The sequence below is a fragment of the Juglans regia genome, chromosome 10 (genome assembly GCF_001411555.2).
Source record: "Juglans regia cultivar Chandler chromosome 10, Walnut 2.0, whole genome shotgun sequence".
Taxonomy (NCBI): Eukaryota; Viridiplantae; Streptophyta; class Magnoliopsida; order Fagales; family Juglandaceae; genus Juglans; species Juglans regia.
Genome location: NC_049910.1, coordinates 25,286,100 through 25,312,078, shown reverse-complemented (window position 1 = coordinate 25,312,078; position 25,979 = coordinate 25,286,100). Strand labels below are relative to the sequence as shown.

At 36.7% G+C, this 25,979-nt stretch overlaps 3 protein-coding genes across 3 annotated transcripts; 2 read left to right on the top strand and 1 right to left on the bottom strand.

The window, feature by feature from the left end:
• The first annotated feature begins 12,133 nt into the window (after positions 1 to 12,133).
• Positions 12,134 to 14,805, top strand: LOC108995854 (phenylalanine ammonia-lyase-like). The gene has a single exon (XM_018971490.2). It carries the CDS (start codon positions 12,365 to 12,367, stop codon positions 14,645 to 14,647), a length of 2,283 nt encoding a protein of 760 aa, XP_018827035.2. The 5' UTR covers positions 12,134 to 12,364; the 3' UTR covers positions 14,648 to 14,805.
• A 5,199-nt stretch (positions 14,806 to 20,004) lies between these two features.
• LOC108995843 (vacuolar protein sorting-associated protein 2 homolog 1) lies at positions 20,005 to 23,845 on the top strand. Its single transcript, XM_018971477.2, has 5 exons — positions 20,005 to 20,258; positions 21,003 to 21,133; positions 22,221 to 22,325; positions 23,033 to 23,293; positions 23,419 to 23,845. The coding sequence occupies exons 1-5, from the start codon at positions 20,222 to 20,224 to the stop codon at positions 23,554 to 23,556; spliced, it is 672 nt and encodes a 223-aa protein (XP_018827022.1). The 5' UTR covers positions 20,005 to 20,221; the 3' UTR covers positions 23,557 to 23,845.
• A 602-nt stretch (positions 23,846 to 24,447) lies between these two features.
• On the bottom strand, positions 24,448 to 25,558 carry LOC108995844 (RING-H2 finger protein ATL52-like). The gene has a single exon (XM_018971479.2). The coding sequence runs from the start codon at positions 25,318 to 25,320 to the stop codon at positions 24,820 to 24,822; it is 501 nt and encodes a 166-aa protein (XP_018827024.2). The 5' UTR covers positions 25,321 to 25,558; the 3' UTR covers positions 24,448 to 24,819.
• Positions 25,559 to 25,979: the final 421 nt, after the last annotated feature.

Genomic DNA, 25,979 nt, shown 5'->3' with positions numbered 1-25,979 from the left:
GGTTTAAACATAGAAGGTTTATATGGGTATTGAGGATTTTCATTCAGTAAGCTTGTTGTGCTCTGATGATGTGATTTGTTTGGAGATTAATGTTTATTTTAAATTTTGTATTGTCTTAGAATAGTTATTCTGGAGTAATTGATGTAAATATATGAGTATTTTGTGCGATTGAGAAAAATTAGAATATGTACTATGTGGAAGGAAAATGATTTTTAAGTGACATGAGTTAACTCTCCGGACTCTCAAGTACGGGGCGTTACACTTCAGGTAGGTGACCCTCTTTCTCCTAAGAGCATTGGCAATGGCTAGCCATTGCCAAGTCCAATATTTAGCTAGAATCTTAACTTTTAGCTATAGTATCAACTTTTGACTAGATGAGTCCACATTGGACTAGCTATCTTAAAGTTAAAATAATAATTTAATATTATTTGACAATTTTTTTTTATATATTTTGCAAATATACTTCATATATTTTAATAATATTTGAAAAAAAAAGTTTTTAGAGATAATTCAAAGAAGTAGATCATCAACTTAATTAGCATGTTCAAGAACCTGTGAAAAAAGAGCACTTCATGTGAACAAAAAAAAAAACTGCATTCTTTTAGTCCAAATTCACTTCATGTTTAATGTTCACACTCTGAATTCATATAAAGGAATTCACAATATTCCAGCACATTCAAGTCCGAATTCACAAGATTCCAAATTCAAGTCCAATTCACAAGACTTCAAATTCAAGTCCAAATTCACAAGACACCACACAATCCACAAAGCACTCGGTAAATCATTCAACACATATAAAGGAATAATTAAATCATACATAAAACAGTTCTCACATGCATAAATCATACCAGGAAACTTAGAAAAATGATTTATTATCTTTACTGTTTTAGGGAAAAATATGTGCAGATTGATTCCATTGGAGTAGGATGTCTCATACTTCTTAGTGTGGGGTCTTGAAGATGAAGAAAAACAGTTATTATATTAACGCTCATATACAGAAGTCTCTGCTGCAATTCATGGCTGCAGTTCTTGCTAATAATGGGAAATACCTATTCGAAACTGGATAAAGGGTCAAATGATGGCAATATGAAAAAAATTCCTAAATAACTTATTGATGACAAGTATTGAGAGGGAACTTTTGGAATTCAGTTTGTTCACTTCCAACAAGAAAGACTCAAGTTCCCTGCAAAGATTCTCCAGAAACATGCACAACGATATACCATTTTGAGAAAGGAATTTTATCTGGATAACTATCGAATCTAAATTTGAAAAACAGCCTGAATCTGAATCCGAAGGAGAAACAAAGGGAATGTGAAAATGAAAACAAAAAGGAAAAAAAAAATTCTCACCAAAAAAAACAAAAAAACTTCTTTTAGTCGAAAATCAAGTTCATGTTTAATGTTCAAGAATTGAATTCGTACATCTCAACAAGCACGATTCTTTTCCCCTAAATTTTTTCCAGGAACTACTTTCCAAAAAAAATACAAACACAGACCCTCAACAATACGGTTGTCTCACAAAATTCCATAGCAAACAATTTCTCTGGAAACAAACAAAATTTGAGGAAACCCAATAGATAATAAATGTGATGCATTTCGATTATCTGCAACATAATTTCGTTTTCATGGCACTGATTTGACTCTATCATGAAAAACTAGGGTCGGTCATTTCTAAGTTTCAGTAGATCAGGAAAATCCAAAAAGAGAAAAAATCGAAGGATTTATATGGCAATCACAATATTACAGCTCGAAGAAATAACGTTAAACAATTTTGGAAGGAGACAGAGCTTACGCTGAATCTTCGTTCTAAACTCACCAAGACAGAAGTACTGATCCTATTATCAGACTCTGAGCAGACTGTATCCTGTTACGAACAATGGATAGTGTGAGAGCATTAGCATTGGCAATGGGCTGGAAGAAGATGGCAACGTGGACGATCGACGGAGAGAATGGTGCTTGCGGGCTGAAGAAGACTAAGGATCAAATGCTGGGAGCTTTCAGGAGAAAAAAGAAAAAACGAGGGAAATGGGTGATTTTGGGCAACAGAAAGAGAGAAAACGAGGGAAAGAGAGAGAGAGAGGGAGGAAGATCAAATAATAAAATATGTCTTTCCAGTGTGAACAGTGACTTGCCATGTTTGGAGAGGACTCAAGATTTATTGTAGCTCAAGTCTTAAGCTTTGGACCATTGGCTAGTCTAATGTGGAGGCTTTTTCTCACATCTAGCTAAACTTTAGACTTGCATTGGCATTTGGCTAGTCCATTGCCAATGCTCTAATCATCTTTCTCCTTTACTTTTTATCTTGAGTGAAGAACCTTTAAGCAAAAGCTTTACTAAAATGCTATAAGAAGGGGAGATTCTTCCATTCAAGGTACCAAGAGGTTGTGTTTCTATCTCTCATTTACTCTTTGCTGATGATATTCTGATTTTCACAAATGAATTAAGAAGTAGCCTTGCCAAGTTGTTTAAGTTCCTGGAAAAATATGAGAAGGCATCGGAGCAGTTAATAAATCCACAAAAAAGTTCTTTCTTGGTGCATAACTCTGTGTCTTATTCTATAAAAGTTATAATAAAGGCAATAACTTCATCTAGGGAGGGTGAGTTCCCTTTCACTTAGTTTGGAGCACCTATACGTTTCAAGAAGCTCATGATTGCAATGTTGAAACCAATTTAAAAAAGAAAAAGGATAGCAAGTTGGAATGGGGAGTTACTTTCCTCATGGGGTAAATTGATTTTGTTGAAACATGTTCTGTAATCTATTCCGATACACATCTTATCTTGCTTCAATTGGTTGTTGGTCTAGATGCTCCTCCCTATAATGGGACAAAGAGCATGAAACATGCATATCTATCTGGTTTCTTCAAGATTATGAACTTGATAATTGCCAACAACATTGATTCTCAGCAACACAAGACAGAGGTTGGCATAGATCGGACGAAGTTTATGATTCGCGTCGCTCATGGGATGCCTATCGACTTAGTGGGTTATATATTCACTAGCATTAGATCAAAGGCCCAGTACATTACGACAGATAGACTGCCATTTGGGATCCTGATCACACGATTTATGCTACATACCGGGGTCCTACCAAATATTGCATAGCGTGTCTGGATTCTTCTTCGTGATCCTATTCCAGACCCAGTCAATAATCAGGGAGATGCACACCCGAGAGATCATGGAGTATCGACCGGTGAGATATCCCTTAGGCTGAGGCACCACACACATCTGCTCGTGAGGATATGGTAGATATAGTGCGTGTAAAGATCTACAGACAGACATCAGTGGTGATTGATGCAGTGCGTGCGGAGATATGTAGTGCCATCTTTGACTTACGTACAAATATTAATGCTAGCATCTCTGACTTATAGAAATTGATGCCATGTCTGCGACTCAGGTCATTATCAGTACTCGGTTAACACAGCTAGAGACACACCTAACTGCAGTTTAGGATGTGTGTATAGAGTTGGGATTGTAGTAATCTGTATCTTTTATTTCCGTTATTTTTCTTTTTTGTAGAGACAATATTTTGTGTTTTGTAAATTTAATTTAATTATGAATTAAATTAGTCTTTTCTAAATTAATTATTGATCTCTATTATTCCTATAATTTTATTGCTAATTTTTTTTATATAAATTAAATATTTATCCATAATTAAGTAAGATATTTTGTTACCATCAATAATTGTAAAAACTTTGTAACCATTCAAACGGAACATATCACGTTCGAGCGTTTCTCCATTCCCCTTAGATATTTATGCAATAAATCTCTATTCGAACTCTTTATTTTACGTTCAAATATTGATTAATGTATTCATTCGAATGGTATAATAATAGGTTCGAACGGTAGGTCAATGTCCTGCTAAAATTAGTAACTTAGCCTGCCAATTTCTCATTTGATCATATATAATATCTGTTTGAACATTGATTAACCTTGACGGTCGAATGTTGTCGTATGTTGTTTGAACGATAAATCAATGTCCTGCTAAATTTTGTCACTTAACGTCCCAAATTGTTGTTCAACCATATACAATATCCGTTCGAATATTTATTTTATTTTGTTCGAACTTTTTTTAGATGTTCGAACAGTTATTTTATTAGGGATGAAACTTTCGAACATGTTAGAATAATAAACACCTTCCGTCATTTTTCAAGAACGAAATTCGAATTTCATCCATACATTTCATTTCTTTAACCAAAACCCAAACCTGAAATTCTTGTTTAACATGGAGAAGGAAGCTTGGAGTAGGTAAACACTCGAATCCCTTTGTTTTCTTTCTCCATCAAGACTTTCCTTCCTTTTCTTGAAGCACTCGAGACAGATTTCTTTTGATTCAGTTATTCTTTTGTTTGTTTTTGTGCTATTTGTTGCGGTGGTCTTTGTTATAGTACAAATTTTGTTTTAGTGCTCTTTGTATTTTTGGTGCTCTCTGTAAACAAAATTCAGATGGGAGAAGACGCACTCAAATGGAAAAAAAATTAAAATAATAATAATAACTTATTATTCTTCCTAGAAAAAGCTATAAGATGCAAAAGATAGTTCCAGCTTTTACTTATCTTTTTCAGATGGAAGAAAGAAGATGCACTCAGTTGGGAGAAAGAAGATGCACTCAGTTGGGAGAGAGATAGAACGAGAGAGGCCTTTTCCACGGAAAACATTATAGACACAAAGGGATTTCACAAAGGAATCCCACACACTGATGTGGCACATTGGTAGTGTGCCATGTCTCTCCTAATTCTTTTTTATTTTCCTTTCTTTCCCTCCCCCCGTTCCCGCCCCCTGCCATCTCCCCGTGCCCGCTCCCTGCGCCGGCCATGGTGTTCAGGGACCACCTCATGGTGGATAGAAGACGCCGGCGGTCCAAGCGGCACTGCCTGCATGGAGCTCCGATAAGAAGGTTATCCAGAGAGTGAGGCACTTTATCGAGAGAGGGAGACGCTGCTCTGGGAAAAGGGAGAGAGAGAAGGACTCCAGTGGCTGGGGGAGAAGCTAATGCCAACTAGGGGCTGGGTGCGGTGGCGCAGTTGGGCTACGACGGCAGCGCTGGCAACGGTGAGAGAGAGAAGTCGTGTGAGAGGGGCTCGATTTCGCAAGGAGGATAGGGAGAGGGAGAGGGGCTGCATTGTGGGGGGGGCTGGGTCCGGCCGGGAGGTCACCGGTGAGGGGGAACGGCCACTAATGGTGGCCGGCGAGCAGGGGTGCTGCTGTGGCTGGGAGACCGAGTTGGGTGAGGCGCACGGCTGAAGGGGGAAAGAGGAGAGAGAGGGAAATGAGGGTTAGGAAAAATAGACACATAGTACACTGATAATATACCATATCAGTGTGTGTGAGATCCTTTTGTATTTCTGGCAGCCCTACTTTTCCACATAAAGAAGATGTAGAACGAGAGAGGGATAGATCGACATATGCCTTTTTCAAAATGAATGTAAGCTTTTACACCTCGATAAAAATTTAAAAAAAAAAAAAAAAAGTTGACAAGGCATGACTTGCCATGTCAGTACGTAGGCAACACTATGTTTTTTATCCGTATATTTAGCATTTCTCAATTTAATTCAACGAAAATTGAATAAAATAATTTGTTTATGAGAATAATTTTAGAGCATTGCTACGTACAGTCTTCAAATGGAGATTATATTGAAAGTCTAGTTAATTTTATATTTAAATTTTTTTAAAATTACAATAATATTCTTATCAAAATAATATTTTTTTTTTTATTTAATAAAGAGCTTGCACATGTAATCTTTAAATAGAGACTATAAATATAATTTATTTTTTAAAAAATATGCTTTATTTGTTATGCTTCACTTGTCTACGTATGTATGCATATTTGTTTGGATTTTGTAATCCTTACTTGCACCTTTATTTAGAACACTAATTAAAAATTTTCCATTTACCTGTAAATGCCATTTCTGATGACACATGAGGAAACAATATTTGAGGTTGTGACTGGAACAACAAAGAAACTAAGGGCAGGTTCGGGGGTGGGATGAGACATAAAATTCTCATCTCATCTCATCATTATATATTTTTTCAAATCTTCATACAAAATATAATAAATAATTCAATTTTTTCAATTTTCAATTCAATTTTTTTAAATTTCAACACAATAATAATACTAAAATATAATATTTTAAACACTAAAACAAAATACAAAATTTTAATCTAATCCCCCAATCCTGCCCTACAGTCCAAGTGGATCTAAGTTTACATAATGCATATCGTGCTGGAAACTAAGGCGCTTTCACACGGATATTCAAACGTATCGATTTTCAAATATAGTAATTAAGTGAATCTGAAACTACGACTGAAGACTTCGAATCTTGATTGGTATGGTGGGAAATTCATAAATATATATATATATATATATATATATATATATATATATATATATATGCCATGTGCGGCAAAACATGATTCACAAAGTCAACACAACTTGGCTAAACGACGTGAAAAGAGCGGTTGATGCTTTAACACAAATTGAAGATAAGATTGCCAAGGGTGACAAGGTCATTTGAGTGGCATCTCATCCTCCTGGTCAATTGTCTTTTTTTGAGTACTTGGAATGCAGTATAGAAACAGAACAAACCCACCAACCATCACAAAGAAAAGCAGCCAAACGTACACTTCCCCGCCATCCTTCCATGCAACTTCTCACTCCACCAACTAACTCTTCATTATTTTTTAAACGAATACTTGATTTGACCCTTTGACGCCGGCCTTCAGCACTTATCGGTACACTGTACACCCTTTTTTATATGATCCCGCGAAAATAAAATTTCTTAAACTTATATTTAATTTGAAAATACTCTAAAAAAATTAAAATCAAGTTAAAAAATAGTAAATTTAGATTCGATGAGAACTCGATTCAAGAATCTAGATTATATTAAAATCTAGATCTGTTGAAAAACTTATATCAAGAATCTAAATTACAAAAGAAGAACGTCATAAAAATTATGATTTATCTTTGATAAGTTTAAAAATTCAATTAAAAATAAAAAGAGATAAACTCAACTCACAATAAATAAATTTATCAAATTTCATAAACTTCTTAACTTAAAACAACAAAATATATTTAAACTAAAACCTACTTAAAACCCTAAACCCTCGTTTCTTTTGTGTCTTCCCGGTTTCTGCTTGTGTCGTTTTCAGATTTCAACCTTTTTCACACGGCTGTATGTCTTCCATGGTACGCAATATCAATGGCAAAAATTCCGCAATTCACCCGTTAACAAAACCCGTGAAATGAGATTATGAGGTCACTGACGTTGAAATAATGAAAGGTTTACTTACCTTAAATTTCAAAGTTTTTACCGAACTTTGACATTAAAGTTTCGTTTGAAAATGATATCAAGTCATCTTATTTTATTATTATAATTTTTTTTTAATTTTTATATAAAATATAATAAATAACTTAAATTTTTTAATTTTTAAAATAATAATAACATTAAAAAATAATATTTTAATAATATTTTATTTAACTTATTTAAAATTATCTCATTTTATTTTATCTATCTCTCAATCCAAACAGAATCTAAATGTTCAATAAATGTGACCAACCATTTCATGCTTTTAATACTCTCGTTATAAACCCTAGCACTCGAACAAAATACTCCACGAAAATCTTGATTGGATTTTTCTTTTCTTTTTTTTATCATTCTAAAAGGAGTACAACTAGTTCTGATTGGTTATACAAATTGTGAGTGCCATTGATAATTTTCACTTGTATTAATTATAGAGAAGTGCTACAGTTATAAAAAAAAATATAAAATTAAATTTATAAATTAATATGACTCCTTATAATATGGTAGATCTATTTTATAATAAAAATAATTTTATAATTTAATATATCACATCAACGACGTCAATTATTTTTATGAAATTTATTTATAATTAAAGTATTTATATTAATTAAATATAACAAAAGGTAAATATATAAAATATTTGAAAAGAAAAAAAAGTGGGTATACATTGGTTCTCAGCTGTGCATTTCCTTGTTTGTTAATAGGGCTAGGCCATGAAAAGATGCTCTAATCCGTGACACCATGACACTGATACCTGTCTTTGTGCTCTTTTCAATTCTAAGTGGCAAACCAAAGAGACAAAGGAACTCCCCATCCATAGTGGTTATTGGCCATATTGGAAAACCCCTTTCACTACAAAAGTGGGGTCGGCGTCAGAAAGCATCTTTTATTGTCATCAAACCTAGTCTTTTTTTTTTTTTTTTAAGTCCTCCGTAATTAAATCTGGGACTTAGTATAAGCGGTTTGGAGTACTAAATCGAATACTGACACTCACATAATTTTTTTTATAATAAAAAAATAAAAGAAAACAATTTTTGAGAGAAAAATAAGATCCTATGTCTCTCATACTCCGAGCACACTAGGCAAGTCATCATCATTAACATACAATTTCTTATCATATTCAAGTCTCAATAACTTTGCATATAAAATGAAAACAAGGACATACATTCCTGCTAAAGCATCAATCACAAAAATTTTCATATCTTGTGTGTATTTGAATACATTAGGAAAAGTCTCAATACAATCCTCCCACTTAGCATGCATTCTACTCAGCAACTTACATTATCCCCTTAAGTGTGTCAATGACTCATGTTCTTCAAATAAAGTTCGGTTAGGAATTGTCGCACCTAGCACAAAACTAATATAGTGCTCTATCTCTCTAATAGGTGGCAATCAACTAAACACACCTCTAGGAATCACGACCTTATATCCCTTTAACAAATAAACAACAACACTAGGCAAAGAGTGGTTAAATTCATTAGTATAAAAGCTTGCCTTAGCAAAAAAGCTCACTTTTGTCTTTTTATTTCTCTCTGCAATCTCTCTTTCTTTTTCCTCTTATGGCTCCACTTTTTTTACTCGACTCTCAACCACCTCTCTATTTTCTTTTTCTCTCTCTCTTTCTTTTGATGTTTCGGCCTCATTCTCTTTTTTCCTCTCACTCTCTTTGTTCTTTCACTCTCTGTTTTTCTTTCACTATCCTCTTTTTTTGAACTCTCGGCCTCACAATTATTTTTCAACTCATTCTCTCTTTTTTCTTGAAGTTTCAGTCTCACCCAAATCTTTTCCTTTAGGTGGTTCGGTCTTCCCCTTTGTTATAACTCGATCATTTTTGTCCCACTTTGATTTCCAAGTAGTACTAGAAACCGAAGTATACCTTAATGTACCCTTTCCTTTTAGCCGCCTCTCCACCTTCATAGTCATGTGCACCATATCCTCTACCTCCACATAATGTTGCAACTCAACTACATTGGCTATCTTCCTATTCAACCCACTCAAAAATCTTATCATCGTGGCCTCCCGATCCTAGTCCGAATCATAGCCACCTTCATCTCCTTATAGTAATCCTCTACACTCCTAGACCCCTGTGAAAGATTTTGTAGTTTTTGGTAAAGGTCTCTATTGTAGTGGCTAGGTACAAATCTCCACCTCATGATAGCTTTCAACTCTCTCTATATTTCTACAGGCCTCTCAAGATTCCTCTTCCTATTGGTTACTAATTGATCCCACCAAACAATCGCATAATCAGTGAACTCAATTACAGCCAACTTCACATTCTTCTCCTCAGAGTAATTATGACAATCGAACACCAACTCTATTCTTTTCTCCCACTCTAAATAAACTTCAGGGTCAGTTCTACCTTGGAATGATGGTATTTTCATTTTGATGCTCCTAAGGTTCTTATCTACTCCATCTCGACCCCCTAAGTTTGCCCTAAGTCCTCTTCCATGCCTAACTCCTCTATATCCACCTAATCCAATTTCAGATGTTAGGCCTTCCTCATCCTTACCAAACTCTCCATTCTCATACCCATTCTCAATTCTAGGATCACGTCGCTTCCTATTTCTCCCACCTTGCAGATTTCTAATCACTGCTTCTTGATGATCCATACTATCCTTCACTTCACCCAATACCAAGTTCAACTGCTCAAACTGTTGTTGCATGGCTTGCAACACAAATGATGAGTTATCTGCCATCCCATTTGGTGAAGAGTCACTCCTATGAGACATCTTAATGTTCTACACAAAAAGAATGTTAGTGGAAAATCTCATACACTCTCTTATGTGTTTACACTCAAATAATGACACTCTACTCGTGTTTAACTCTGAATTGGCTTTTTATTCGATAATAATCTCACACTCTCTTGCCTTTTACCTTAAGAGTTTTTCCACTCAAGTTCTTTAAGAACTAATTGAACTCAATCAAGACAATGTAATCTTGATTTATCCCAATTAGTAATTAGGTCCAAGAAAACAAGTACAAGCGAAACATGAAAGGAATAAAGATAACACGAGAATCAATGAAGTTAAACGAATGAAAGCATAACCTATAAGACAAGATACCAACTTTAATGATGTATGCATCCCCTTTGATGATAAGGTTAAATCAACAAAATTCTTTCTTTCTCTTCTTTGTAACAATGTAGCAACTTTTGAATATGCTACATTTTCTCTTCCTCTTCTTCTTCTTCTTTTTTGAATTTTTTCTTTTTCTTTTCCTTTCTTTTCTTTTCTTTTCTCAAATTCAATCACAAACAACAATATTCAATTGTGAAAATCAAGCAATTGAATTCAAGAACACAAGAATTGAAAATGAAGTGAAAGAGAATAAATGGAATAGCACACCATGCAATTGATAAACTTAGAGATGCAGGAAACCCTAGAATTTTGAAATCCTAGGAGATGCAAATTTCAGCCAAACCAAAAAATCCTAAAAATTTCAGCAGCCTACTTTTTGTTTCATTTTTTTTTTTTTTTTTTTGCAACCTTAGAACAATAAAGCCCTAAAATCAAAATTAAGGATACAATTATTAAAAGATAAAATTAGACCTGATTGGAAACCTTACTCTGAATACCAAATGATATGAACCAGCGAGAATGAAATTCCTTGAACCCACATTCAATTTGAAGACTTTCCAAGAAAGCCAAAATCAAGTCAAAGGATGGAGAATCTAGACCTGATGAGAACTCGTTTCAAGAACTTAGATTATATTAAAATCTAAACCCGTTGAAGAACCCGTCTCAAAAACCCAGATTACAAAGGAGGAACGTTACAAACGTTGTGATTTACTTTAGATAAGTTCAAAAGTTCAATTAAGAACAAGAGGAGATAAACTCAACTCACAATGAATAAATTCATTCAATTTCATAAATTTCTTAACTTGAGGGAACAAAGTGTATTTAAACTAAAACCTAATTAAAACCCTAACCAAAATAAAGCCTCATCTTCCAAAAATACTCCTGAGTGAACAATGACGCGTCTACTGTACGGCACTACAGTAACTAGACTACAGTAACCCTAATTAGGGCTGGGCTTCGACTCCGACGGAGTCGGAGTCGGAGTGCTCGTTTCCGACCTCCGACTCCGACAAGAGTTGGAGCCAAATTGGAGCTCCGACTCCGACTCCGATCTGAGGTCGGAGCTCCGACATAAGATCAGAGCTCAACATGCGCTCGACGTGGCGCTCAGGCGGAACTCTTCCAGAGAGGTTCGCTCGACTTCCGCTCGACATGTCGCTCGAGCAAAACTCTTTCAGAGAGGTTCGCTCGACTTCCGCTCGACATGTCACTCAAGCGAACCTCTCTGAAAGAGGTTCGCTCGACTTCCGCTCGACATGTCGCTCGAGCAGAACTCTTCCAGAGAGGTTTGCTCGACTTCCACTCGACATGTCGCTCGAGCCAATGTTCAATACAACGTGTGCTCGACTTGCGCTCGACACCTCGCTCGAGCGCAAGTGTTCAGTAAAAAAAATTTCGGAGCCGGAATCGAAGCTTCTTGGAGCTCCAACTCTGACTCCGAATAGATATTCGGAGCTACTCCGAATTCCGATTCCGAATTCCGATGACTCCGACAAAGTAGGAGTCGGAGTCGGAGCGGAAGTCGGACGGAGTCGGAATTTTCGAAATTTTGCACACCCCTAACCCTAACCCTAGTTCAATAAAATAATAACTTTCCCAACATGTCATTGCATAGACCCCCTTAAGTGTTTCCCATAATAAACTCAATTATTCTAAACTAATAAAATAAGTTCTTTAAATGAATTAAATAAGTTGAAAATCTTCAAGTGCCTAAAGACTTTTAGTCATGTTGTTGCCTTTTTCATAACTTATCAAATGAATTAAAGCTGAATCTTCATCATTTAAGCCCTTGAACTTGTATTTGGCCCATTTGAAACTTGCAACATATCTTTAAGACTAGGCCCACTTCGGTTTCGTCACTTTCACTGCTATAAATAGATAACAGATACTACGTACTTCCCTCCCAAGCTCAAACACAACGCACACAGCATATAGCATACCACTCCCAGTTCTCACCTTCACCCTCAAAATTCTTTGCCCCATTCTGGCAATGGCAACCAGTGGATTTGGCAGCCCCAACAAGCAGCTCCGTCCTCCGGCCCTCTCTCTCCCAAAAGACACCACAAACCTCATTTGTGTATCAGAAAAATCTCATGTCTCAACCCCATTGCACTGGAAGAAAGCTGCGGAGGCCATGCAATGCACCCATTTTGATGAAGTCTGCAGCATGGTGTCGCAGTTTGCACAGGTGCAAACCGTTGACATACAAGGTACGACCCTCACTGTCGGTCAAGTCGCCGCCATTTCACGTCGTGGTGAAGTAAAGGTTAATCTCAATGAAGCTGTGGCGTGTGAGCGTGTAACCAAAAGCGCCAACTGGTTTGCGGAGCAGGTTTCCCGTGGAACAGACACATACGGTGTTACCACCGGATTTGGAGCCACATCACATCGGCGCACCAACAAAACCTCAGACCTCCAGACAGAGCTTATTCGGTTCCTTAATGCTGGAGTGATTGGGAGAGAGAACCTTCCATCTAGCTACACAAAAGCAGCTATGTTGGTTCGTACAAACACACTCATGCAAGGCTTTTCTGGTATTCGATGGGAAGTACTTGAAGCCATGGCCAAGCTTATGAACAAAAATTTGACTCCTAAACTGCCTCTAAGAGGGACTATTACTGCTTCAGGGGATCTTGTACCGTTATCTTATATAGCTGGATTACTAACTGGCCGGCATAATTCCAAAGTGCTCACCTCTGCAGGTGAAGAGATCACTGCCATGGAAGCTTTGACAAGAGCTGGGATTTTGGCTCCTTTCGAGCTTCAAGCAAAGGAAGGTTTTGCTCTTGTAAATGGGACAGCTGTGGGCTCAGCAGTGGCTGCAACAGTTTGTTTTGATGCCAACATTTTGGCTCTGCTTTCAGAAGTTCTCTCCGCTTTGTTTTGTGAAGTCATGCTAGGCAAGCCTGAGTTCACAGACCCATTAACACATGAGCTCAAGCACCACCCTGGCCAGATTGAATCAGCAGCTATCATGGAGTTCCTTTTGGATGAAAGTGACTACATGAAAGAAGCAAAGTTTCGTCATGAAAAAGATCCTCTTACAAAGCCAAAACAAGACAGGTATGCCCTCAGAACCTCTCCCCAATGGCTTGGGCCCCAAATCGAAGTTATTCGCATGGCAACGCATTCAATCGAAAGGGAAATCAATTCTGTGAATGATAACCCGTTGATCGATGTTGCTCGAGATATGGTTCTCCATGGAGGGAATTTCCAGGGAACACCAATTGGTGTCTCCATGGACAATCTCCGAATTGCCATTGCAGCTATTGGGAAGCTCATGTTTGCTCAATTCTCTGAACTTGTATGTGACTACTACAACAATGGCTTGCCTTCCAATTTGAGTGGGGGGCCTAATCCAAGCTTGGATTATGGCTTCAAAGGCGCAGAGATAGCCATGGCTGCTTATTGCTCTGAGCTCCAATACTTGGCAAACCCTGTCACAACTCATGTACAGAGCGCAGAACAACACAATCAAGATGTGAATTCTCTCGGGTTGATTTCAGCCAGAAAAAGTGCCGAAGCCATTGAGATCCTAAAGCTGATGTCTGCCACTTACATGGTGGCACTCTGCCAGGCAATTGATCTAAGACATTTGGAGGAAAACATGAGGGAAGTTGTGAAACATGTTCTTCTCCAAGTTGTGAGGAAAACTCTTTGCACTGCTGAAAATGGATCACTCCTAGAATCCCGTTTCTGCGAGAAAGAACTCTTGCAGGTCATTGAGCACCAGCCAATTTTCTCTTATCTTGATGACCCCACAAATCCATCTTATGCTCTCTTGCCTAAACTTCGAGAAGTACTTGTAGAAAGTGCTCTCAAAGATCCTAAAGCAGAATATGGAGATGACAAGGGCTACTCAATATTCAAGCGCATACCACTATTCCTAGACGAACTGAAAGCAAGACTTGGGGAAGAGGTAGCAAAAGCTCGTGATAGATTCGAGAATGGAGATTTTCCAATAGCCAACAGAATCAAGAAATGTAGAACTTATTCTATATATCGGTTTGTGAGGAGTGAAGTGGGGACTGAGCTTCTTAGTGGGGCAAAGAAGGTGAGTCCAGGTGAGGATATTGAGAAGGTTTACGAGGCCATGAATGAAGGGAAAGTGGGAGATGTACTGATGAAGTGCTTGGAAAACTGGAAGGGATCTGCAGGTCCTTTTACGCCAAGGCCGATCATGGTGACTTCCCCAATGCATTGCAATCCTGAGTATTGGAGTTGGTTTGAAAATGTAGGGTCGCCTACTGTCACAAAAGGTGGAGCCTTTTGATGTTTCTGATCTAAAGCATTTGTATTGTTGATGGAGAGTCCACTTCCACTTCTTTTGAATTATCTATTTCCTGGAAAATAGTAACAGAGTTAGGATAAGATCTGTAACATCCAGTCCAGCAACTAGCCATTTTATAAAAGTTTTATTTTTGGACTTCTACGTATGAAGAGCTTAGTTACTGTTTTTTTTTTTAAGTATTTTTTTATTTAGACCATGGGGCTAAAATCTTTGTTTTGGCATATTTTGATTTTATTCGGCTTGATAATTGGGTTGCTTTTCTAAAGAGCCAAGTTGAGAATTGAGCCGAGAAATTTCTAGGATAAATTTGATTATCTTTAGAAATTGAGTCGAGGCCCATGACTCAAAAAAAAAACCCAAGACCCAAGCCCACACCCGTTTGTTGTTAAACCATGAAAACCAACTATCCATTTTATGATCATTTTTGCCGCCACGCACATTTCCACTCCCACACACGTCCCCCTCATTTCTCTAGGATTTTTCCATCGCCAATAAATATATATATACATGTACCTACATGTGATAGTTTACCAAGCCTATAGCTACCGCAAATCTCTGACGGCAGTCTCAACCCATGCACGTTAGTTCGCAGCATGCTTACACTGCACCAGACCACCACTTCTGACACACTCCGGCTCAGCCTCCGTCAAACCTTCCACCAAGTTGCAGCCGCTGCTACCCTATTCAACCACCACTCCACTGCCGCAAACGAGCCAGCCCGACGCAACGTGGCATCACTTTCCATGGCATTGCTGCATCAGGAAAAAAAAAAAAAAAAACTCACATGCATCCTCTCCATACAGAACCACCCTGCCCAACCCGAGTACAACCAAGTCGCAGCCCAAGTGCATGTCTAGGAAGCAACCACCGCTAGCCATCATCGCACGTCCACAAACACCCATGTTTTTGCTCCCCGAAATAGAGCAAGTTCTTGCTCAAGCCGTCCATCGAGCCCCCTTCCTTTGGCCTCTCACTGGGTGTTGCACCTCACTGTCGCCTCCGATCTCCACCGTCGAGACCTCATAGAAACCACCGCCAAGGACTTTCTGACACCCCCAGTCTGTCGCACCTCACGGTGAGCTTCATCTCTTTCCCTCACGTTTTGCTCTCTCTCACCGTGTTTCTCTCTCTCATCTAGTGCACAGTCGCCGAGTTCACCACCTCCCACCGCACCCAGAGCCACACACCTTCCCTCACGGTGAGCCTCCGTCGCACGCCTCCTCCTCGTCTCACGGTAAGTTTCTGTTTCCTTCCGCACGCCGTACTCTCTCCTTCTCTCCCTCATTCCTTCACCGTGTTCGCTTATCAGTTCTCTCTCATCACTCTCCCTCTCGTGCTCAGTTGCTCAGCTCGACAACGTCTTCGCCAAACTACACCCAGCTACGTCTCAGCTCTTCCTCTCTCAGTTAGTATCTCCCGTTCCCTCCCCTGCCATATGTACGTAGCCTCACTGATACTGGGTTTTTTTTTAAGGTTTTTATTCTTTAACCACCATTATTCATAATTACTAAAATACCCTTAAATCCTTTCTAAGTTGTTTCCGATTAACTTTTTTTATTTAAATTATAGTGCTTTTTAAAGAGCCCTTGCTGCCTTACAAAATCTCTAAAATACCGGGGTTTCACATGAACTGTCTTTCTTTTCTATATAAGACAATAAATGAAGTTTTAATTGTATTTTCAATTGTTTAAAACTTCATTTTAAGTCTTTTGAATGAAATTTTGACGACCAATATTTTTTTAAAATTTATTATTTGAAAAGGTTAAGTTGTCTCTGAAGAGTCTGGAGAGTAATGTTTTAAGACATTGGGTTATGAGAATTTTAGAGTTTTGGGTAAGATAGGTTATTTTAATATTCTAGGTTTAAATATCAACATACATGGTTGATTGAAAATTTAAGGAAGTTACGTGACAATTTTATAGATGACGATTGACTTTCGTTCAGCACTGCTGTGGAGAAATTATGATAAGTTAATAAGTCCAGGTAAGCGGAATTCTTATGCTAGACTTTGCATTAAAATAAAATAAATTGAGGCTGATTTTTTGGAAAATATACGTATTTGGTTATGAAAAGAAATTTGAACTACCTCAGTTATTTGTTCTGCATTACTCATGAGATTCTGTTTAAGAATAAAGTATTTTCTGTCATGACTAGTGTAGACATGAGCTTATTTTTAACATGATGTTTCTAAACTGTGCAAAAGAGAGTGAATATGAAATTTTGTGCATAAATTACGTTTTTGTAGTCTGATTTTGTTTTGTTCTAAAGATGTTCTATACTTTGATATGATATGATGTGATTTCTGAAAACCTCTGGCATAACATTCTGTTTCTATTTCTATTATGTTCTGACCTTACCACGGATGTAAAACTGTGGTCTCTGTTCGGGTTGAACTTTTCTGTTTCTGGTGCACCCACTTTGGAAACAAATTGATTTCACTCAAGGCTCCGAGAATGAATAAGGGGAAAATTTACATTTTGTTTCTGCTCGATTAGCGACTGGGATTTGCACAACCCTATCACGAGGTTTAAATATGGTATTTATTCTGATATGATAAGATAAGATGAATATGTTCAGTTATACTCTGTCAAATGAAATTTTACATAATAATGTTTTCTGAAAGTTTCGCTCTTATATTTTTTATAATATGTTATGATTTTGCATTCTGAAAACAAGTATTTTGATTCTGCATTCTGAAAGAAAAATGTTTTGTTTAGCATTCTGAATTCGGATAAATGCTTATATTTACACACTAGTATATATTCTCTGCTTACTGAGTTGTTGATAACTTACTCCTTATCTCAAAATATTTTTTAGATAATTTTGATGGTTCAACAGGAGAACTAGAGTAGGAAGTTTTAGCAATGTGTGATGATCGTAGTAGAATAAATGTCTGAGGGTACAAGTGCTTATTTGAGAGTCGTAGTTAGTAAATTGATTTATTTTCGATTATTTTGATTTGATGAGTTAAGGATATTTTCGAGTTTTTTTAAGATTTTTAATTTATATTATTGAGAATTTATTTTTTGTCCCCATGAAGAAACATAGATATTTGAGTTGATTAAATGACTTAATATTTTATGGAGTTTTATGAATTTTATAATTGTCTTATTGAAGTTGATATTAAGTATTAAGAGCTAACTCTTCGGACTTTCGAGATTGGGGCGTTACAAGATCGATCCTAGCTAAAAGAAAAAAAATTTAAATCTAAATCTAAAAGATTTTTAGAATTTTGAAAGAAATTAAAAAATTGAAAGTAAATGAACAGAAAGATAGTTTTAAAATAAAAGAAATTAAATAAAGATCTCGATGTCATCGTGTTTTATCCTTAAATCTGAAAAATAAAAAACTAAATAAAAAAGTCGAAAAGCTGTGATTATTGTCACATAAATGTCCTTAAATATGGAAACTCTTTTAAGTTTTCGGTGGAAATATCGTTTCAAAGAATTAAAATCGTAAGAAAGATACAATTATAAGTTATATAAGTGTTGTATAATTTTTAAAAACTAAAATTTACTATTTAAATAAATAATTTTTTTATATAAATTTTATATTTAAAAAAAAATACACGAGATTTATATATTTCATAACTAGTAATATAGTTTATAATCGAATAAAATTAATATTAAAAAATGTTACGTAGATTGTCTGATAAATGGTTTTGATTCAGAGATGAGTTGAGATGAATTAAGATGATTTATAAATAGTAAAATAAAAGTTAAATTATTTATTATATTTTGTGTAGAAATTTAAAAAAATTATTTTAAAATTTAAAAAAATTGAATTATTTATTATATTTTATATAAAAATTTAAAAAAATTATAATGATAAGATGAGTTACAAATACAAATAAAACCTGAATAGACAAGTCAGGTCATGGGTTGGTAGGCTGGACTGACTTGATTGAACAGGGGAGAGGTGGCGCCCACATGTCGTCATGGGTGGATTGGTTTATAAAGCAGCCCCCAGCCCACCACACCTACGTGGTTAGGTAAGCTGAGGGGACGGCTTTTTGTGGTCCTATATTAATTTATCTATTGTTTGAATGCTCCCCAGAGGGCATAGAGCTTGAGCATTGACTTTAGGGTAGTTTAATTTATATTTTTTTGTTTTTTTATTTGTATTTTTGTGTAGTGCACTTGGTAATATTCTGACTTTGTTTTTATCTGTTTTAGTGGATAAAACATACTTACAAAAACACCATATCCACAAATACATTATCCAGCAGGTTGGTAGGATGGATATTCACATATACTACTCTGGGAGAAACACCAGCATCATATCTACAGTCAGCAGCCTCTAAAAACAATCTATAAAACATAGCTGAAAACACAATATATATATATATATATATATATATATATACACGCGCGTGCATGTAAAGCAACAACCTGGGCCATGCTATTGGTTGATGCATGGTAAAAGACATGTTAACCACCTCATTTGATTACATAATTTAGATGTGATGAGATAAGATGTTTTATTAAAAGTTAAATAAAAAATTATTAGAATATAATTTTTTAATTTTTTAATTTTGAAATTTAAAAAAGTTAAATTATTTATTATATTTCATATGGGAGTTTGAAAAAATTATAATAATTTGATAAAATGAAATGAGATGGTTTTTTGTATCTAAACCGGACCTAATGAACCTTAAGCAAAAACCTCCATGGTTATATCCCCCATCATTTCTGTCAAACCATTGACTAAAACTATATAATATTGGCATAGCACAAGAACATTAATCGGAAGATCAAAGTATAATACTTTCAAAAGTTTGAAGAAAAGAGTATGGATGAAAGTAAATAGTTAGAAGAATAATTTCTTTTCACAAGCTGGAAATGAAATTCTTTTGAAGGCAGTTATCCAAGCGATCCCCACATACTCTATGAGTGTTTTCAGACTATCGAGAAGGCTGTGTAAGGAGATATCAACTAATATGGCAAGGTTTTGGTGGGGGCACATGCAAAATGATAGAAGAATTTAGTGGAGAAGCTGGTTTAAGACGAGAGATTCCAAGAACATTAATCTTAAGTACAACCACAACATTTTTTTTTTTTTTTTTTTTTTTTTTTTTTTTTTTAATCGTTGTATTAGGCCTTTGGTAACTTTGTGAGGGGCTGGCCTCCGGAGGGGATCTTAGGTTGGAACTGTTTTGAAAAGACACATGGGCCTGGCTTTATGACAATTGTACTGGGCCTTCGGTAACTTTGTATGGGCCTTCCATCCCATGGATAGATAGAGACTAGAGAGGGAGGGCAGGGCAGACTCAGAGCCCAGAGGCCTTTCGTGTAGTCGAAGGAACCATCCTTCGACTTCGAGTGAACGACATTGCTTCCATGTCGTACTCCATAGGCCCACTCGTGTGAACAGAACAGAAGGGTTCCATGCGTTTTTTGTTTTTGTTAATTCCCTTCCTTAACAAGTAACAACTCTACCGCGTAAAAGGAGTAGTTGGACGATCAACGATATCTGCTCCTGGAAAGCCAAAAGAACGATCAAATACCTCCATCATCGGGATTCCTTTCTAAAGCGCTGTAGTACTCTTCGATCGCCATGAGCTTTCTATTCGGCAAGAGAAAAACTCCCGCAGGTTCCCTCTTCCTTCCTTGCGTTGTCGTTTGTTAAAGAACATGATTTGTATATATGTGTGGAGGATTTGAATTCTGACAAATTTATATGATCTTATAGGTTAATATATTATATTGTGTGGAAGCACAGTCTGATTTTTTTATTAATTTGATTGTGGTGTTCGGCTAGGAATCAGATTTGCGGTCAGAGTTAGGTTTTTACTATATTTGATTACTTCATCCTGATCTATTTATTTGGATGCGGTTTTCTGTAATTGGAGTCGATGTTGTGTGTTAAATTTATCATTACTAGGTCCGTGGCTATCTTATCGAATGAGTATGTTGTAGATTACTATACCGCTCCACAGCACAATCTAATTGTAACGAGCCCGATTCGCAAAGTAAAACAATATTGCTGCTGACTTGCTATGATCTAAACGATAATGGGTTTTAAAATTTTTGAAATACAAGCACGTTAACTTTTTTGAAAAGAAAACAAACTTGTTTGCCTGGTTATAAATGGGCTTGCTGGGTCCATAGTATGCCTAGTTTTCAATGACAGTACTGGTTTTTATATGCATGCTCGGATCGATTGGGTTTGTTATCTGTGGCTTCGTTTTTGGGTTGTTGCTTATGTTTATATGTGTATGGTAACTTATTGGAGATGATGCATTGTGTGCTCTTAGTTGCAATCAAGCTTTATTTGGAACTCCTAATCTTTTATTAACTAGTTTTTTTCATGGTTGTGAATTTTTTTTCATCTACAGAACTTCTGCGGGAAAATAAGAGGATGCTGGATAAATCTATTAGAGAAATAGAACGGGAGAGACAAGGTCTACAAACGCAGGAGAAGAAACTAATTTCGGAGATAAAGAAAAGTGCCAAGCAAGGGCAGATGGTATGTCATCTTTGCCTACTAGTACATTTTGCTTGTTTCATCAGGATAACATGTCTAGTTTTCTGTATCCTCTAGTAGATTTTAATGGCCTGAATTTTCATGACTTTCTAGTTTCCCTTACTTCGACCTAGATAGGTCTTATCTCTTGTATACCATCTTGTGTACTTGGGCTTTGCCTATCTCTATTAATATATCTTTAATTACTTATCAAAAAAAAAGTTTTCTGTATCCTCTAGTAGTTTCTGGTTGAGCTGCTTTTCCTCCTTTTACCAAAGACCCGTCCTCCAGTGGATCTGTGAAGCAGATGGAGAAGGCAGATATGTGTAATCTAGGGAACCCTGTGCAAGAGTTCCAGTTTATGGATTTTATATCTTATGTACATTTGCTTCTCATCTTTGTACTTTTAGGCAGGGTTTTATCCTGTCTGACTTTTATTCTCTGTCAAATTTGACTCTGCTTTTTTGGTGGATGTTACATTGAGGTTTAATTGCTTAACATGTGGTGGATTTGAATGATCATGCTTGTTGATTCTATGTTTATCTCAATGCTTAACTTAAAACAAAATTACTGTCACTCATGATCTTCTCTAGGTGAACAATATGTTAGATGAACTTTAATTTCTCAATCTCCTTTTAAGCTACGCATTACAAGATCCTTACACCCTTTTGTTTAAAGATAAAGATTTTTTTTTTTTTGAACACATCTGTGACCTAAGACTCTGGAATAATGCAATGGGTATTCTTACATCAAATATGAGCTTTTTTTCTGATCAGTCATCAATTCTCTGAAACTTCAATACAAAATAGGAGTCAAATGTTGAGCTTTGGAGTTTACTTGGATTTCCCAGGCCTATACTATTGTTCATATCATATTTTCAAATAGTGGAATCTCTCTCTCACTCTCTTTCTAGGCGGCTGTGTGTCTACAAACACACATGTTTTCCCTTTTTCTTGGATGGATAAATTGCACAGGCATCCCGGACCCCAGTGTGTCTCGAAACCATGACTTCACCTTCCATCCTATACTTACACCTGGGCAAAGTGCCATTTGTACTACAGCTCATTGACACTCATAATTTTTGTTCCAGGGAGCTGTGAGGGTGATGGCAAAAGATCTTGTAAGAACACGACATCAGATTGAAAAGTTTTATAAGCTTAAATCCCAACTCCAGGGTGTATCCCTTAGAATCCAGGTATGTTATGCTTTCTGTTGTGGTTTAATAGTTCTTATTGGTGCCATACATTTATGTCTATACTGTACCACTGTATCTTAGTCTACCATATCTAATGGCTCAAGACCTGTTGTATTTTGCATCTTTTGCAAACATGTTTGTAGAAAATGATCATGCTCTCGTACTTTCTATATGAGGAGCTAGTAAACTTTTCAACAGTTTAAGGTGGTTTTTGGGGTGTCACGAAGAGAGGCCAACTAGTTTTTAAGGTTGACACTACCTACTAAAAATAAAAATAAAAAAAGAGGTGGTGACTGTTGTATATGGGTGTTTTCGTTATATTTGGCTTTTGAAGAATAGAAAAAGAACATTTAACAAAAAATTTTGTGTTTCAGTTATGAGTCATTCTATTCACAATCCGGTGTAAAAAAATACACCATCCACATCATTGATGTGGCATGATTTGATTTGTAAGATTCAATTTTGTAAATTCTTATTACAAATCAAATCCTGCCACATCAACTGTATGGAGTGGATGTCCTCCACACCGGCTTATGAATAGAGTTTTTCTTCAGTTATATTTGGATTTTGAAAAAGAAAGAGAATGCTTATCCAAATCTCAATCTTTCTTTACGCCTTGTGGTTTGAGTCTTGTATCGAACCATAAGTTGACAGAATGCTTGTGTTCATCCAATTATGATTGTTATTAAAGTTTCATTTACTTCTAGACGTTGAAATCAACACAAGCAATGGGGGAGGCAATGAAAGGTGTGACGAAGGCAATGGGCCAGATGAATAGACAGATGAACTTGCCATCCTTGCAGAAGATTATGCAAGAATTTGAGAGGCAGAACGAGAAGATGGAATTGATGACTGAAGTGATGGGAGATGCTATTGATGATGCTTTGGAAGGGGATGAGGAAGAGGAAGAAACAGATGAACTAGTGAATCAAGTTCTCGACGAGATTGGAATTGATGTCAATCACGAGGTACTTCTATTGCTTTTTTCCCTGTCTCCGTGATTCACTTAGAAAACATTGATTTTCTCTTGGGGTGTTAAATCACATTTTGGAGCATAATTACAATATCTTAACGGGTTCTAATTGATACACAGCTTGTTAATGCACCATCATCTGCTGTTGCTGCGCCACCGACCAAAAGTAAGGTTCCACAAGTGGAAACAGCAAGTACTGATGACAGTGGAATAGATAGCGAGTTACAGGCAAGATTAGATAATTTAAGGAAAATGTAATCTTCGCTTCTTGTGTGTACTATAAACTTCAGATGCGCTGTATGAAGTGCAAGTCCAATTGGATTGGCCGTGTCATGGTTATGAAAACTGTGCCAGAATTGATCAACTCGTGGTTTGAAGCAAAGTGGAGATTTCAATGAAATTACATTTTGTAAATTTTATACATCAAGAAATGCATGGTATGGGTAATTGTCAGATATGCCCGTGCACGTATAGACCTGATTACTTGATGAATCAGGAGGATTTGGAATTCTTCTGGTGTTTAATAGACTCTGGGAATTGCGATAGATATCTTAGTCTGCATTGGAAATATGAAGTTACACCTGAGTTCACGTCATACGTGGGATATTGGTAATTTATATTTGAAGATGTTCAATTCAATGGGAAACAGAGGAATAAAAAAGTTTAATTTGTATTGTGATTCCATTTCCTCCTAATAAGCTGGTCGAAATATACTTGGAAGACCAGGGAAGAAGCAATGGACCTGAGATTGCTGGTACTGTGTTTGCTGAGAGGCAGGTTGTTGTTGCTGGATTTTAACCACCTCCATTGATGGATTTTTGGTGGGGTCCATAGCTAGAAAGTTCCTTTTTTAGTTCCTCTTCAATCTCATGAAAAGGACAATAGTCCTTCAGGCTTTAGGGATATCTAACTCCGAATTTCTTTATCAGGCTTGCAGTAAAAATCAATCTATTAATCTTGAACGCATCACGGATAACATTTCTTGTTTGGGTCACTACCTGACGCCTTTTAGATCAGAGATTCTCGGATCATCTTGTATATATATACATATATATATATATATATATAGATTTATGCATTCATGATAATCTTGCTAAGCATATCTTTACTCTGTGTTGTTCTTATTTCTTCAATTATAAATCGCGGAAATAAACCATCGAAGGAAGTTGTATTTTAGGCCAATTATAAGGAACAGTTTACAATGGTGTATAGATAGGGAACTCCAAGCTAAAAATTGGCCAAGATTTTAAACCCAAAAACTATATGATCTACACCATCCACTGCAACTTGCTTTGCCTCCTGTCGTTTGTTCTTTCTTTGCCCACCACATGCACAATGCATGACACCCAAGGTTATCAAAATAAAATTCCCCTATCAAATCAGCAAGGGGAAGAGGTATATATATATTTTCAATGATATAATGAGGCCCAAAAAAAAAGTGGAAATCTGTCAAACTGAATTGCCTGAATCGAGCAGATCATCACCTTGAGAATTCACCTGCTGCGTATACACAACATGTCGCTAACACTGCCAGCCCACCGGCGCTCTACAGAGCGGGCAATCGGAGTGAGAGTAGAGCCACATATCTATGCATGGAGCATGAAAGGAGTGCTTGCACCGCGGCAGCTTCCGCAACTCTTCCCCTTCCTCAAAACCCGACAAACATACCGCACATTCACAGTCATTCAAATCATCACCATCTTCATGTTCTTGTTCTTGTTCCTGTTCTTGTACCACTCCTCCTCCTCCTCCTCCTTTCTTGTACTTGAAGCTGCACAGCAAGTACCTGCTCGGGTTTTCTCGGATCTCAGTTGTTGAGATCTCCGCCAGCTGGCTCAGTCTTGGCGGCCGTCTCTGGCTGCGGCTGTGCGTACTGCACCATCTGATGATGAGGATGTTGTATATGGCTAGCAGCAGAGCCGCGGTTCCAATCACCACCAGGCCGTAATACAAAGTGGGTAAGTTTGATTTTGGAGGAAGAAGAGGATGTGGCTGTGGGAAAGGGCTTGGAACATCTCCCATTTCTGGGATTTGTGAGCGAAAAAAATTGGAGAGAAGTTGTCAAGGTTAATTTGTTGTTATAATGTTGGTTTCTCTGAAATCTATGGGCCAAAAAGAATCATCAAAGACAAAAGTGATGTACAATCAGTACACAGTACTGAATAAGGATGGACGAGGGAGTGAGCTGGGGCCATGTTGTAGATAAGCGACCAGGAGCTATCTGTCTGTCTGTCTGTCTCTGTCTTTCTCTGCCCAAGTGGATAATGGAGAATAAAAATGGCTGGATACCGCAGATTTATAAAGGAATTGCTTCACCTAGCTTTTGTCCATTTTTTAAGACAACTTTGTTTTTATTCACAGATCCTTTAAACTACTCGTATTCTGTCGTCCTCCATAGAACGGTCAATCAATTTTCTTAAAAAAATACTGCTCGTACATGCTCGCTGCTTAAGCTTCTTAGCCATGGCTAAAGGAAACAAACTGTGACGGTTTTTTTAACAAGTTAGGCCAACTAAATTCAAACAATATATATACAGTCCTTTTTCTGCAGGCATTGAAAAAAAGTAGAGTTTACTGTTAAAAAATTAATTTATTTTAATGTGGATCTCATATTTATTTATTTTTTTTAAAGTGACTGTACGGCGCTTGCACACTCACGACTGCAAGTATCATTTTTCATA